This window comes from Ceratosolen solmsi, unplaced genomic scaffold (assembly GCF_000503995.2).
Source record: "Ceratosolen solmsi marchali unplaced genomic scaffold, CerSol_1.0 scaffold35, whole genome shotgun sequence".
NCBI classification, from domain to species: domain Eukaryota; kingdom Metazoa; phylum Arthropoda; class Insecta; order Hymenoptera; family Agaonidae; genus Ceratosolen; species Ceratosolen solmsi.
Window position 1 is genome coordinate 8,870,088 of NW_011948423.1, and position 16,101 is coordinate 8,886,188.

General features: G+C 30.5%; 1 protein-coding gene across 1 annotated transcript; it reads right to left on the bottom strand.

Moving 5' to 3' along the window:
• Positions 1-86: 86 nt before the first annotated feature.
• On the bottom strand, positions 87-8,280 carry LOC105362446 (Lost PHDs of trr). Its single transcript, XM_011499886.1, has 13 exons — positions 8,055-8,280; positions 5,925-6,167; positions 5,670-5,847; positions 5,145-5,318; positions 4,842-5,072; positions 4,509-4,752; positions 4,318-4,435; positions 3,304-4,238; positions 1,234-2,992; positions 987-1,148; positions 776-908; positions 305-516; positions 87-232 (listed from the first exon to the last, which is right to left on the bottom strand). Exons 2-13 carry the CDS (start codon positions 6,133-6,135, stop codon positions 87-89), a joined length of 4,503 nt encoding a protein of 1,500 aa, XP_011498188.1. The 5' UTR covers positions 6,136-6,167; positions 8,055-8,280.
• Positions 8,281-16,101: the final 7,821 nt, after the last annotated feature.

Here is a 16,101-nt window from a genome sequence, read left to right on the forward strand (position 1 = left end):
CACCCTCGATAATAAGTATGACTACATTTCATCAAGTAGAAAAACAATGTCACCAATTTTTATATGGACATTGAAAATACATTGAATTAAAAATGAATAAAAATATCATTACCTGCTTTTTTCATGCGAATCGCCGCTCTGTTTTCACGAGCCTGGCTTACATACGGGGCTTTCTTATCACCGGGTAAAGCACGCCACTTCTTTACTATTTGTTTATATCGTTCTGACCAGACTAGAAAAAAAAATTATAGTAAACAAATTATTTAATAAATCTTAGACTGATAATACAAATTGAAAAAATTACTTGGATAATCAGTTTTCCATTCTGGATGATTCATATTAGCATACAATACTGAAGCTGTTGTTGCCCCATTGCCTAAAGCTTCATCGGCTTCCATTTTTATACTAGTTCTTTGGTTGTAAGTAATAGCTGTTGTACCACTTGTGGGAGCACTACCTTCTTCCTCGGGATTTACCCAAGGACTTGGCGGTTCCGAAAATGCAGGACTAAAGGGGCTGCTACATGTATGTATAATATATCGCACATGTAAATGATATGCATTGCAATTTATTACTTAAATATATTGAAAAATTGCTTATAACATAATAATGTACATTGGTATATTTTCAATAATTTAATTTTCAATTAGGAAATAATTATAAATATAAGACTAGAATATAAATATATATACATATAATGTATATGTAATATTAAATTATAATAAACATTATTTTTAAAAAATTTTATTTTTTGAAATAAGAAAATTATACTCACTTGCTGTATTCAGAATGATAAGGTGATGGTGGGGGAAAACTCATTGGGGAATTTAAATTAGATTGTCCAACCGATGGCAAATTAGCTGGTACTTGTGGCCTTCCTAGTGGTAAATTAGTTGGTTGAATGTTAGCTGAAAAATTATTTTCAGTAATAAAGGAACATATGATATATTAGCTAGTTATTTATTATAGTTATAAACGTAACTAACTTGGAAGAGAAGACGGAGATACTAAAGGAGTAGAGGAAGACGAAACCTGTGGCGTTTGTGCTTGCATAGTATATCCACCCGATTCTCGAGATTCTTGAGATTCATCTGTAAGAACACCTTTAAATATTTCTTCTACATCTTGGCTAGCCATATTGGTCAGTCCTGAAGAAAACAATAATTTTTTACCAAATTCGTAAGTTTTTAAATACGGTATTGAATTGTGTACAACAAACGTTTCTATACAGACCTGTATCTCGGACCATGGATTCCAAATTAAAATGGGGACTAAGGATATCCGGGAGTTCATCTTTAGTAGATTCGGGTGCTTGATCAAGCTCATCCCAAGCCTCGGTCGCTTTGGCTAAATCATCATCGGGCTCATTCATAATCGTATTAACGAGGTCACTATCGAGCAAATCGCTGGAGATGGGCAAAATGTCATCGAGTGCCTCGGTATCACTGCCCTCTTCTTTGATGATTTCCTCGCGTTTAATAGTCGCTGCTCTGTTAATCAATTGATCCTCTTCCTTCTCTTGCTTGGCTTTAAGTAATTCCATTGCCTTGAGCTCGTCCCGCGATAGTTGAATCGTGTCGGCATTACCAGAGTTGTTGCGTTCACTTCCGGAATCACTGCTGCTGTCCAGATCCTTGTCTTTGGTAGTGTCCATAAGGTCTCGACCGAAGAATGCCTCCTGCATATACACAGGAAAGTACTCGGCGAGTTTAGTCTTTGGTTTTCTACGCTGAGGCTTCCTACGCGGCTTGTCGTCAGCTGGACCCAAACTCAACAGACTGTCGCTGATGCCCGAGATCTCGGGCTCGTCTTCTTTATCTTTACGCGTACCCCGTAGCCTCACTACAAAGCCGCCAATACCGAGTTTTTGCAAATTACGCTGTCGTTTGCGCCTCAGCACAGATACCCCATTCTCGGTTGTGTAGATGCTAAAGCCCTCAGGCGGAGGCAGATCACCGCGGGGTGCCCACACCATACCTTCTTTGTATACCTGAGTAGGTTCATCTTTCGCCTCGAGGAGTTCAAGTTTACCGTTATCCTCAAGCGAATTGTCGAGGCTACCGCCAGCGACAACTGATTCAATGGTTGCCATTATATCAGCTTCCGCGTCAACGACTGCAGCAGCAGCTAGCTTCCTTCTCTTTTTTCGAGTGATCTGATGCTCTGACATAAGAGATTTTATGTGACACATGCCTGCTTCCGACAAAAATACGCCCTCCACTAAATATTGCTGTGGTGATGGCTTCTCTGGTTCAGGACTACGAGCAATTGGAGGCGGCGTCCTTGGTTGTTGATATTTGCTAACTTGGGGCTTTGCTAGATTACACAGAATATGTGGTGGCGGTATGTCCCTTGGTCGACAGAGGACACAATTATAGCCTTCTTCGGCGCATTTCTCGGCCTCAACTTCGCTTTTAATACCATCACACAGACAGTGTAACCATCGTTCGCACTGTATGCACTGAATTATGAGTTCACCTTCGCCATAAGCCTCAGTACACGCAGCGCAAGAACTGTGGGAAGCACACGGTCCACACTGAGTATAATTTTTCTGCCAATTACTATTAAAGCCAGGATCATTGGCTCCGCAAGTCTGACACTGGGCACACCACTTGCATTTCCACGTTCCTTGAGGTACATACTCTAGTGGTGGATCCATGCAGTATATGTGGTAACTTATATCGCAATCATCGCAAAGTATTAAGCGTCCCTCATCATTACGTTCACCACAGCCTTCACACACTGTACAGTCCAAGCATCGCCAACCTTTTTGCAATATTACCTTCGTTACCTTTACATTTGCACAATATGGATGATAACATTGTCCACATTGAGCACAAGCAATTAAACAACCTTCTTGATCGGTGCCTATTGCACCACACATTACACAAATATCCTGTGATAACACAAATTTATCTTTTGCAGAACATAATACTAACCGATTTTCAACACCAGGCTCTTCTTCTTTTGAAAATGAATCTGACATGGGTCTCTAAAAAAGATACAAATTTTTTTTAATACATTCACCATAATAAACTATGTAGTATTTTAATGCTTTTAATTTCATTTTTATTTGACACATTTTATCTTTGTATTAAAACGTATACGAGAACATATTATAATTTTTAATATCCAATATTAATAAATCTCAACTTACTTTTTACAAAACTATTAATTGAATCTAGGTTGATTATATAAAAAATCATTTATATATTTATAAATTTATCGTTTATATTTATATTAAAGACAAATATTTTATTCTTCTATATTTTAAGGAATAATTTTATATTTTGATTATCTTACCTGTAGGCCTAAGCCTGGAACACCAAATATGCCTCTCATCTTGGCTTTTGGACCTCTTTTTCTGCCAAATTCCGTCATTTTTTGTCGTTTTTGGTAACCTAATTTTCCTACACCTTTTGGTCGACCAATTAAACCTCCAGCAAGACCAAGCCTTTTTTTCGCTATTTTTGAGGCACAAAAAGGTTTTCCTTTTCCTAATCCTATTGAGTAAAATGCATCTTCTGAACTTCCATGATAGTCAAATTCAGATGAATCTCCATCTCCATATAAGCTCTCTTGTGATGCTGTCAAGCTAGATTCTCCTCCATAATCATCAACACTGTCCTTCCGTTTGACGAGGGCGACGTTCTTGCAATGAAGACAAATATAGTCGTAATCTGGTTTCGATTCTTTACGGTGTTGGTACGTCAATGGATCTGCTTCAGGATCACATGTACCATGAACAAACTTTTTACACGAACTACACTGAACCATTTCTCTGTAAGCAGCTGCTCTATAAGCTTTTCTGCAGAGTGGACAAGAGAAGCCCTTATTCCGCTGCTGATAACATGAATCACAAACTGTGTAATGAGAATGCCAACGAGAAGAGAGACCGGCACCAGGTGTTCGTGAACCACAATCAGTACAAACCCGACAACACTTGCATTTCCAACCATACTTAGGTATAGAGGTCACAATTGGTCTTAAACAACTAGGATGATAAGCTTTGTCGCATCGCTCACAGGTCATTACCTTAGCTAATTCTTCAGGTTGTCGACATACCTGGCATAAACGGCAATTGGTACACTGCCATCCAGCACGAACGCTTGGTAACAGAGCCAATCCAACGCAATTACCGTGATAATGTTGTCCACAAACAGAGCACATCACCAAGTTTGATACATCTCCCATTCCGAGGCACGTTATACATTTGATCCTTTCTCCATCACCATTCACTATAAGCAATTTCATTTTTAATTGAAGTATTTTATAAACTTCTTTTAAATAAATGACAAAAGCAAAAATGATAGTTACATAATAGAGGAACTTGTCCTAAATGTTGACTACAAAATAATGACAAGCTCTTTATATCTTGAAAACAACTAGATGCAGCTGCACATGGGTAATGAAAATAACGATTGCACGATTGCACCTAAATGAGTAATTAAAGTTAAATTATAGTTGATTATGTATATAAAAAGATAGTTTATAAAATATTAACTCACTTTGCAAGAAATGCCTGCCCCATAATGAGAACAACATGCGCATCGACGAGTTGAAGCTTGTACAATTGCAGAACTAATCATTTCTGTAGACATTTCTTGGTTGCAACCTGTCCAAAGAGCACAAGCTTGATGAACATAATAATGACCCGTCGATTCAAAAATTATTCCTAAGTCAGGTTCTTCTAAATAACCTACTATAGTTAATTCCTCAACAGGCTCTGTAAAATTTGTTAGACTAGGATTTCTAAAAAATAAAAATTTCAATTTTATAGAAATGTACTTTTCAAAGATCCTTAATCAAAGTAATTAATTGTCCAAATAAACATGTTATACCTGCACTTGGCTAAACTTTTCTGTCTGCGGCATGTAACAGCTCCAAGACTGTTGCTTGCACGTGGACTCTTATCACCAGTTACAGGCACATCTATGAGACTCTCTGGCGTTTCTTCTCGATTGCTATTTTTTTCAGGAGTAAAATCTTCAGGTATTGAGAACTTTAAAAGTTCACCCTGACCTAATTGACTCCTTTCACTTAAATTGCACAGGGCACAAACTTTTCCAGGCCTGAAAAAAGTAATATACTATGTTAGATAATGTATTAATGTATTATAAATGTTAAAAAAAAATAATAAAAACCATTGTTCTGGAAAATATGGAGGTTCTTCTGGTGCTGGCATAGATCTTTCAAGTCCAGAAGATTCTCCATCAATCGAAGTATCATCTCCGATTCTTAACGGGCTTGGTGATTCTGAATGCGTATCATCATCTTTGCTTTTTGTACGACGAGGCATACCCCTTCCATAACCAAACCTAAATTTCAAATACATATTTAAAATTTTATTTAGTAAATAAATTCAAAATAACAAAAAATCATAAAAATACTACTTTCAAATAGTACATCCCATTAAACATGTAACAAAAATTATCATACTTTACAAAAGTAATAATAAAATATTTTAAATTTGCTTACACTATTGATTTTATTTTTAAAACTGTTTTCTTAAAAGGACGTATATAATAGATATAAAAACTATCAAATTTGTATTAATTGATTTTAATAGTTCTAAATATACCAAAACTTTTATATTAAAAAAAATATTTTATAAATTATAAATATATGCATGAATATGTACCAACATATGTTTATATATATCTACATACCCTTTTCCTCTAGTTGAACCTCTTCCAAATCCTCTGCGCATACCACTACCACGAGGAATTCCAGGAGGACGCTCTTTTCTGGGACGTCCCGGTCCACGTCTTATGTGCAAAGGTTTTCCACCAGGTAATGGAAATTTTTGATACCGCAAAGGGTCATGAAAAACTTCTTCTGGAGTAACTGTCAATGCAAAATAATAATTTTTTATAATTTATAAAGCAATAAAAATAAAAATAATTTTATAAACTCATATTTACTATTATATGCATCACGAGCATTACTATTTAAGCTTTCCACATGAAAACTTAGACACTGACTCGTGCTTGGAGTTGGTGCAGAACCAAGCAATTGATCAGAATTTGCAGGGGAAATGGGAATTCCTGAATTCTCTTCATCATCATCTTCACCATCGGAAGCTTCGTCAAGCTCCATTTCCTCCTCTCCTTCCAATCGCTCTTCATCATCCATGGCACTTCCTTCTCACAAAAGAACTTACGACACTAAAGTGCAAAATAACATTTTTAAATTAGGCAAATATTGTTATATCTTCAAAAATAAACAATAATTAAATTTTCCTTTATAAAATACATTTTTTAATCACTAGAATAAATCTTAATAACCATTGCTGAATGGTTTAAATCACAACTACTATTATTACTAAATTACAAAACTATATTACTATTACTACTACTACTGCCATTACTACACCTGTTCCTGCTACTGCTACTACTACTACACAACCACTACTATTGCAACTCCCACTACAACTGCTACTCCTCCCACTACTGCTAGTACTACAACTTCTACTATTCCCACTATGCAACTACTACTACCCCCACTCCTGCTATTACAACTACTCCTACTACTCTCGCTATTGCAACTACAATTACTAATACTAAACCACTACTACTACTACTACTGCTAGTACTACACTTCTACTATTCCCACTACAACAACTACTACTATCCCCACTCCTGCTATTACAACTAATCCTATTACTCTCGCTACTGCAACTACCACTACTACTGCTACTACTACTACTACTACTACTACTACTACTACTACTACTCCTCTTCCAACTATGTTTACTACCACTACTCCTACTCCTCTTCCAACTATTATTACTATCACTACCACTACTCCTACTCCTACTATTACTACTACAAATTCTATTGCAATTAAAACTAATAATATTGGTACTACATACTAATATTATACTAATGCATCTAACACTGTAGTTGTTAAAACTGCACCAATTCAAGCTTATGCTATTACTACTGCTACAGCATCTATAACTACTATTGCCACTATTGTTGCTGTTATACTATTCTGTAACTGCCATCACAATTATTACTATTGATAAGTAACAAAATACAGACACCAATAATAACATTCAATATTAAGAACTGTATTTATAGATATTATCAATTGATTTTTTTGAATTTTGTTTATAATTCATTTATAATTTATAATTTAAAAAAAAAAAAAAAAAACTAATAATATGACAAAATTACAAAATAAAATCATTAATACAAAATTTTAAATGTATGTGGATAATAACGGATAAACGAAAGAGAATATAAATAAATAGGGCATCAGCACGAATTTATAAATGTATTGGACTAAAAGTAATAATAACAACAAGACTATATATCGAAGTGGGGGTATACTTTTGTTTAAGATTGCGGGCATGAAGGGCAGTACTGATAAAAGGCGCCCCATTATCGTGACAGTAGTCAACAATATAAAAGCGCAAAAAGCAAGCGCTGTTAATATACGGACGACTGCTGTTTCACAGGTCGATCGCGAATTCAGGAGTAGCCCCGGTGCTTATTAAGATAGGCGCAGGTAATCGAGGAAGGAAGTGTTGTTCGGGAGCCGGGAACTGTAACACCTCGTTAGTGAAATACCGATCGACTTTGGCCGATCGAGCATTGCACTCAAGGACCGGCCACTGGGCTCCGGCGTCGCTCCTAAGCCGAATTCGGGCGGCGCGTCGCTCGCGTCCCAGTGTGCGCCGTATATCGCTTCCTCCTCGCAACCGAGGCGCTAGCGTACGTGCCAGTGAGCTCCAACTATGCGTGTGTGCGCTGGTGCCGCGGGGTTGGGCCTCCTCTTCAGAGCGGTCAGGCCCGCGGTCCGAGACGCGTCATTGCCCAGCTCCCGTCACACGAATCGCAATATTTGTAGGCTATAAACACGTACGCACACGCGATGTATGTACCTCTCACACGAGCGCATGAATATGCGACAAGAGCGCTTGCACACACTCACTCACTCACGCACGCACGCACGCACGCACGCACGAACGCACGCACACACACACACACACACGGTCGGAGAGTCGTCCGTGGCTGGTGTGCGACCGGCCGTGACGAAGAGAATACCTGTAGCGTCTACTGCTGCCTCCTTGGGGGCCTCATGCTTGAGTCGCGCGTCCAATTATCCTGCTGTTGGGATGCGTTCGCGCAGTTCGACCGAGTAAACATCTTGCAACAAGCGACCAAGTCACACAGGCCTGCTCGATCGCTCCGTTCTAGTGCCTCCGCGCGCGCGACTCGCGAGTCGCCCCTCGAGTAAGCCCACTCTCTTGCTTGCTCGCTCGTACGCACGCACGCACGCACGCACGCACGCACGCACGCACGCACGCACACAGGCGTGCGCACACAGCAAACTGCCTGACCCACAACCACGGACGCAACGCTCGCCAGATCGGCTTCCCTGGCGGCGCTCCTCCAGTGCTTACCCGAGTGCTAACCGCGCTCTCGCGCGCGCACACCTACGCACTCGTTCGCTCGGTGTCGCTGCCCGAGCGCGGAGCAACTCCGGATGTGTATGCGAGCGGCGAATCAAGAACGCTTGATACTGCTGACGTCACATGTCCCTCGAGCAAGCTCCCATCATTGGGCAACGAGAGACTCGCGTTCATAACCACAAGTCTTATCGGGGCAGAGAATGGCGGTCACTGTTGATTCGATGTATGGTTAAGCGAGATCGAGCGGCCTTTACGACGTTAGCGCCGCGGACGACTAAATCTCGGACTCGCACATTTTCAAGCGATAGATGAAGCTCTGCGCCCATTCCGGAAGAGCAGTTGGAAGCGGTGAAAAGGACGAAATAAAGACGATATTGGTTAATGGTGAACGGAAAAACGAATGAGGAATAGTAAATAGTTGCCAATTTAAAAGAATCATCACAAAAACGAGATATTAAAATAATTAATTTTAATGCAACTTTTTAGCTTGTCTCGGTCCAACTGAAATAACTACAGATATGCCTTACGTATAATCATAATTGATTCGCCAATACCAAATAATCAGAACCTTTTTACTGGGCAAATCATTTACGACAATTTAAAAACACTAACAAATGTTTATTATAATAAGCGTAAACATGCATTAATACTATAAGGTAAAAGCAATTGTGACTCTGAAATTCGTTCCCTCGTTCAGTCAGTTTGCGAATAATTTTCAGCTGGTATTGGAATATTTTCGTATAGCAAAGAATATTATTTAAAGCCATTTTGTAATATAATTTCTTTAAAAGACTAATGTATTATATATATATATATATATATATATATATATATATATATATATCACATTTATTTCACAAATGAAACGTTAATCATGTTAAGTATGTGAAAATAATTCACCTTTTCTCTGATAATCTATGATATAATAACTACGTAGTAATATACTTATACAACATATTTATATTATAATAACATCACTTATTAACTATAATTTTTTTAGTAATAATAATAATAATAATAGTTTTTTAATTTAATTGTTGCCAGAAAGGCTAACATTAATATCCATTTGAATTACAACAATAATTACTTTAATATAAAGTAAATTAAAGCAAATTTATTTTATTTGATTATATACTTGACTTGATTACATAAAAATAGTCATATTATTCTAATATGAAACGTATCACATAATAAAGGATTATTAATTGGACATTACAAAACTCTTTTACGGATAACATAAAATTACATTGTATATATTTTCGAAAACTATTGCGACACAATAAAACATATATTTAATTAAGCACAAATAATAGTAATAAAAATAATAATAATAATATAAATGAAATTGAAAATATTTTAATATGATTGTATAAATGGCTGTCTTTGAAACAAGTTTATAATACTTTCTGATCCATTATTTTTTAATTGTTTCGAAGGTGCCCGATCTTTATTTTTATTTTCAGAGTCCAATAAATATTATCAATTTCATTCTAATGTTTCAATAGCTTTAATTTTCAAAATGCTTAGTTTTTTATTATTAAATGTATAGTATTTATAATTTTATTACAAACGTGTTACTATAATCATGTTTAAAACAAACATTTTTTTTACTTTGGTTAAGATGAATATGCTAATCAATTTAAACAAAATACAACTTAATATAGTAATGTCATATAACATTAGCAAAAAAGAATGCAAGTTTATTATTATAACAAATTATGATTTAAAAAATACAAAGATTTTAGTATTATAGACTTTTTGTATCTTTGTTAATATTTATTTTAATATGCATTTAAAAGAAAAATATTAATTAATAGGGGAAAATTAAAAATCTTTCATTTATTAGATAACTGTGAAATTAGTTATACTTAAAAAATTGAATATTTAATTAGTAATTATACAAGTGCATGAAATGGTTGGTACATAAATATTAGTATGCAAAAAGTCATATTTTTGCATGAGTTTTATTACATAAACATTATAATATGTAGTTTTGATGGTGCAAAAGCATTTAGATATTATTAAAAAATTATATAATTAATTAATAATTATTTTAATGGTTAAATAATGATAAAATATTTCTAAATTTGTTCAGCATAAATAATTATTGAAATGTGCAAATGAACTATTTATTAGTAATTTAATTATCAAAAAATTATATTTCAATTCTTTAAAAAAAAAATTCGAAAAGGTATACATTTAGGAGAGTAATTATTCTAATCAACTAACATTCTTTAAAAAGAAAAAAAAATCCCAATCATCTCCATTTGTATCCTTCTTAAATTTTGAAAAATTTAACTTTAGCGTGTTTTCGAACTTACATCGAAATAAATATTAAGCATATGAAATACATTTTATATTTAAAAACGGATACAGAGTACCAATCTTATAATAATTTTTTTTGTTAAAAAAGTATTGGAATTATATTAAATTTTATCAGATGCTTATAAAATTCACTGAAGAGAGAGTTTAAAAACAATTCAAATATATACGTAGATCGATGAAAAACGAAAATGCGTAATGGTATTTGGTCGTATTTAATTTTCTGTTATCACAAAGTTTCGAGTCAACAAATTCCAATTCTGTATTCTTTAACAACTTATATTTTCATTTTGGAATTACAATATATATAAGTATATATATATATATATATATATATATATATATATATAGGTTAGGTTGAACAATTAATTATTTAATATTTCTAATAAAAAAAAGGTAGACTTCGAATTTCTTTTTGATAGTACGTTATTAATATTTTATAAATTTAATTATTAATGATATGTGCCTAAATAATTGTGAAATAAATTTCATTTTAATAATAACGAATCAATTTATTAGTTAAGCAAACTTCACCTCTACATAAGTTATAGAAATATATGTAAAATATAACTTCAAACTTTCAAATTAAGTTTTTTTCTATTTAAATGACAATATTAGAATGATTTTAGAAGAGAATTAAATAATCGTTTTATAAATAATGATTTATGAACATTTTAACAAACATCAAAATATAATATAAATTGTTAAATAATTTACAATAACTAAACAATTAAAATAGGGAATATTTTTATAATTAAAATGGTTTCAATTTTTTAGATCCTCTATATTATCATTAATAAGTCTTATAGTCTTATATACATTAATTTTATAGCATTCAATTTTATAAAATAAATTAAATATAACATTATTTGTTAAATTCGCATTAAGAATAAATATGAGAATATAAATCACTCGGTAAGATAGTGAAGTCCGACCAAAATTATTACTAATGTAGTAACGAATCACCATAAAACTGCTGGTGCAACTCAATTTCCAATACGCCTCAAGTATTGGACAGAATGTACAGTTACTGTTTATAATATTATCTTTTACACTTTTGACGGTTTTGTACATTCAGTTAGTAAATTTTCAGTTTAGAGTTTGTTAAGTCTATTCGGCACTAATTGCATATAAAAAAAAAGACGTTCATCAATTCCTACATAGAAATTTACAGCTACCAATTTACAGCATTCTATAAAATTTATTGCTAATTTCTAGTAGTCAAGAGAAGCAAATGTAAAATCATAAGCAATTATAAGCAAAAAAAAAAAAGAAACTGATCGGAACTGGCGATATTTTTTATTTTCACACACGCGTATAAGCTCTCAAATCTCAACTAAAATACATTACCAGAAAAATCTGGGTCATTTAAATACTGATATCTAAAATAAAATTGTATTTATACATAAAGTTTATTTATATATAAAAATTTTTAATTGTTTAATTGTTATTCCATAAATTAATTACAATAATTACAAGAAATGTTTTTGACAATATATCATAATAAATTATAAATTCTGTTTGTATAAATAGATATGCTTTGATTTTTTTTTAATGAAATTTTAAATAAAGTATCTTTCAGAGTAGTATTTCAAATAGTAAAATATTTTCATTTGTGTTAATAATATTTAGCTATGAATGTTAATCAGATATTTATGTAAAAAATGAAGATAATATCTTACTTTCATTTTAATAAGTAAAACATGGCTTTTAGTGTAATTTATTATTAATACATAATTTAATATAGTATGCTTAAGTTTTAATAAAATTATGTACTAACTTAAGAAATGTTTTTGTTACGTATTATATAGTTAGTACAATTCTACAATTCTACATATATACTTGAATCTCCAATTTACTTCCATTATTAATAATGATCCACATTAATTCGTATGAAATTTTACATCTGTAGATATATTTATAATGTTGGATAAGTGATCGTTTCATTGCTTAAATAAATCAAAATAAATTATACCTAACATGTATATATTTTTTACATACACGATCGCAAATCAATTATTGGTAAATAATTTAGTAATTATGTTTCACGGATTTATATTAACTTGATGGGTGATTTTTTTTTTTAATTAGACGTACGGCTACATATTTCCTTTTAAACTTTTGGACATCCCTCTATTTAAGCATAATTCGACAGTAACGATATATTTTTAATAATATTTATACGTAAAATTCCATTTTATGATACTATCATATATTACTTTTTTTATTAATGAAAACCATATTATAGTTATTTACACATTACACTTGCTGTTAAAAAACGAAGATTAATAATTCTAGCAATATTGGTAACACCACTATATAAAATTGATGATTGATTAATCAAAACTATTAAACTAACAAATACACAAATAATTATTTAATAACACTATTAAATTTAGTCATTTGAATTCTTATACAATTTACTTAGTATTGGTTTCAAAATAAAAATAGAAATTTTAAATTATATAATTTTTATTTATAATACAAGAAAAATATTTATAGCTATTTAATAATGTGCAGTAATATAGAAATCAAATGTTTATAAATTGATGACGTTTGTCAAAATGTTAACTTTGAATTTCTCGTCGAACATCTTTCTTAATTTTAGAAATTGTTGCCAAACTGAAGTTCTTTGATTTTATTAAATTTTGCAAAACAGTTAATTTATATTGTATAAAATGAAGTTTGTCCGTTTTTATATAAAATTTTTTACTTTTACTTAATATAGGAGTTTGAATATAATTCTTAATCAAACACCATATTCCTTTATCATATTTATATGTAATAAGATCAGTTCTTATATTTAATTTAGATGATAATTTTGATATATAGATTGGCATTTCAATAATAGTATCATAGTCCTTAACATTTTTCATAGAAAAAATAGTTTTTCCTTTACTTTTTAACATTTTGAATACAGTACAATTTTTAGGTAAAGCATTTTTTAAATTTGATATTAAAAATATTTGATTTAATATTTTCTTTACATAATCATCTGAATCAAATTTAGTATTTTGTTTATTGACAAATAGATTAATTCTTTTATATCTATCTTCTTTTTTTATTGTCTTATCTCTTAATTTTTTTAGTTCTATTGTTTTATCACAAATTGTTTCAATTATTTTGTCTAAATCCTTTAACATATATGATTCTAATTTTATATAATCATTTGTATTTTGATAGTATCCATTTTTTAATTGTTCAATTGAAATTTGAAATAGTTCTTTAGAATTATTTAAATAAATAACATACTTTGATTTGTATATTTTAAAATTTTCATAATATTTTTCTTCAATTCTAACTTCTTGAACAGAATCAGCAATTAATATTTTTCTACTGTAATATGTCCTAATATTATCTGAATATATAATCATTAATTCATTTTCAATATTTACATCCATCACTGCGGTTACTATTTGTACATCTGTTTCAAGAAAAATCTTATCATATTTTAATTTATTATCTACAACATGTATTAAAACTACAATATTTGTATCTGTTGCTAAAAGAAGACCATATATTTTTTTATGTTTTTCTACCGGTTTGATTTCTTTTATTAAGTAATCACAATTGTAAATTATATGAATCCTTTGATCAAGCAGCTTAAATAATTGTTTATCCTTAGAGATGAAACATAAGTTTATATTGATATTGTAATTATCAGGTAAAAATAAATTGTAGAAAGTATTATCTGTGTTTTCATAATTCAATGTAAAAATATATAAATTAGATGTGGTTGAAATTGAGAAAAGGCTTTCAGTAATTTTTCGTTTTTTATTTTCTAAACAAAGAGTATCATCCTTCAGTATCAATACCTCATAAAAATTCGAGCCAAATTCAAAACCCATTTCATTTATGGTAAAACATTCAAAATTATCTGTTAATTTATAAATTCCAGCTGGCAAACAAAGAATAAAAACTTTCTCACTAAAGCTACGTATATCTTTTATTATTGCAGGTGCTTTTAAAACCTGTAATTTTGCTGTACTCTTCTTGAAGATGTATGGAAAACATATAAATTCATTTTGATTCCACGCAATACAAGTATTTTTTCCATAAAAATTAAGTACTACAAAATTTTTTGGAATAAAATTCTCACAATTTGTGTTAATATGCATATTGATTAATTTACAATTAATGTAGTAACATTGCATGAATTATTTTTGACACGCAAAATTTATTCTATTTTTCCACAGATGCATTAACCTGTTTAGTAAATTCTGCATAAATTTAAGTAACCGCATTTTTCTTTATAATTACATAAACTGCAATTTAATAAACAATATATACAATTTTTCAATACAAATATAAATTTTTATTCAATTTATTCTGAATTTCTACTACTATTCTTGACCAAAAAATTATTACTAAAAAAGATGTATTGTGAATTTTATAAATATATAACAGTTCGAAGCAGAAAAGAGATTTCAAATAGATTAACTTAACCTAAAAATTAGTTTATATATATATATATATATATATATAACGTAATATAACGTAATAGATAAAAGAAATTTTAAATAAAATCGTTAAATAATAAATTAGAAGTGAATATTATATTATGATGATAATTTACTATCAGAAATAATATAATAGTGAAAATTTCTAATTTTTAAACAAAAATATGTTCTATTTCGTATGCTAATTTTTATATTTTTCAATAATTATTAAACATATGTATTAAAAAAAATGTAAGTTGAAATGAATTTTATATCAATGAAATAATTTAAATATGTTCTAGTTTTTCAATTATCAATACAATTATCAATTAGTTTTTCATGAAAGGATGAAATTAAATTTTAAAATACTTTACTATATTCAATATACTAAATAATTATCGATTTATTTAAAATAAAACATATTTTTCATATTATTTATCTATCATACATACAATAGTATTTATATCTATAAAATTTATTGTATAGAAATTTTAATTTTAATTTTGTAATATGATATTTAATAAAGATAATTTTATTATTTAGAAAAACATTTATACATATTTATTGAATAAAAATTTGATAAATTTTTCTGTATAATCTTCATTTTGTAATTTTTATGTAGTATGTGAAATACAACTTTTTCATTTATTATTAATTTCTATCATTTATTTTAATGTTGCAAATAAATTTAATATTCTTATATTATTCAATGTAAATAATATTTAATTTTTTTATATAAAATTAGTTATTAACCATGTCTTAATTTTGTTCATAAATCAGAAATCTCTGAATAAAATTAATAAATTATAAAGCCCTTTATATTCTTTATTATTGTTTCTGTTTTGTATTTTTATAAACTCTTATTATATAGTTTATCTATAAGAATTTGATGTATAATGTATATAATCCTTATTTGCA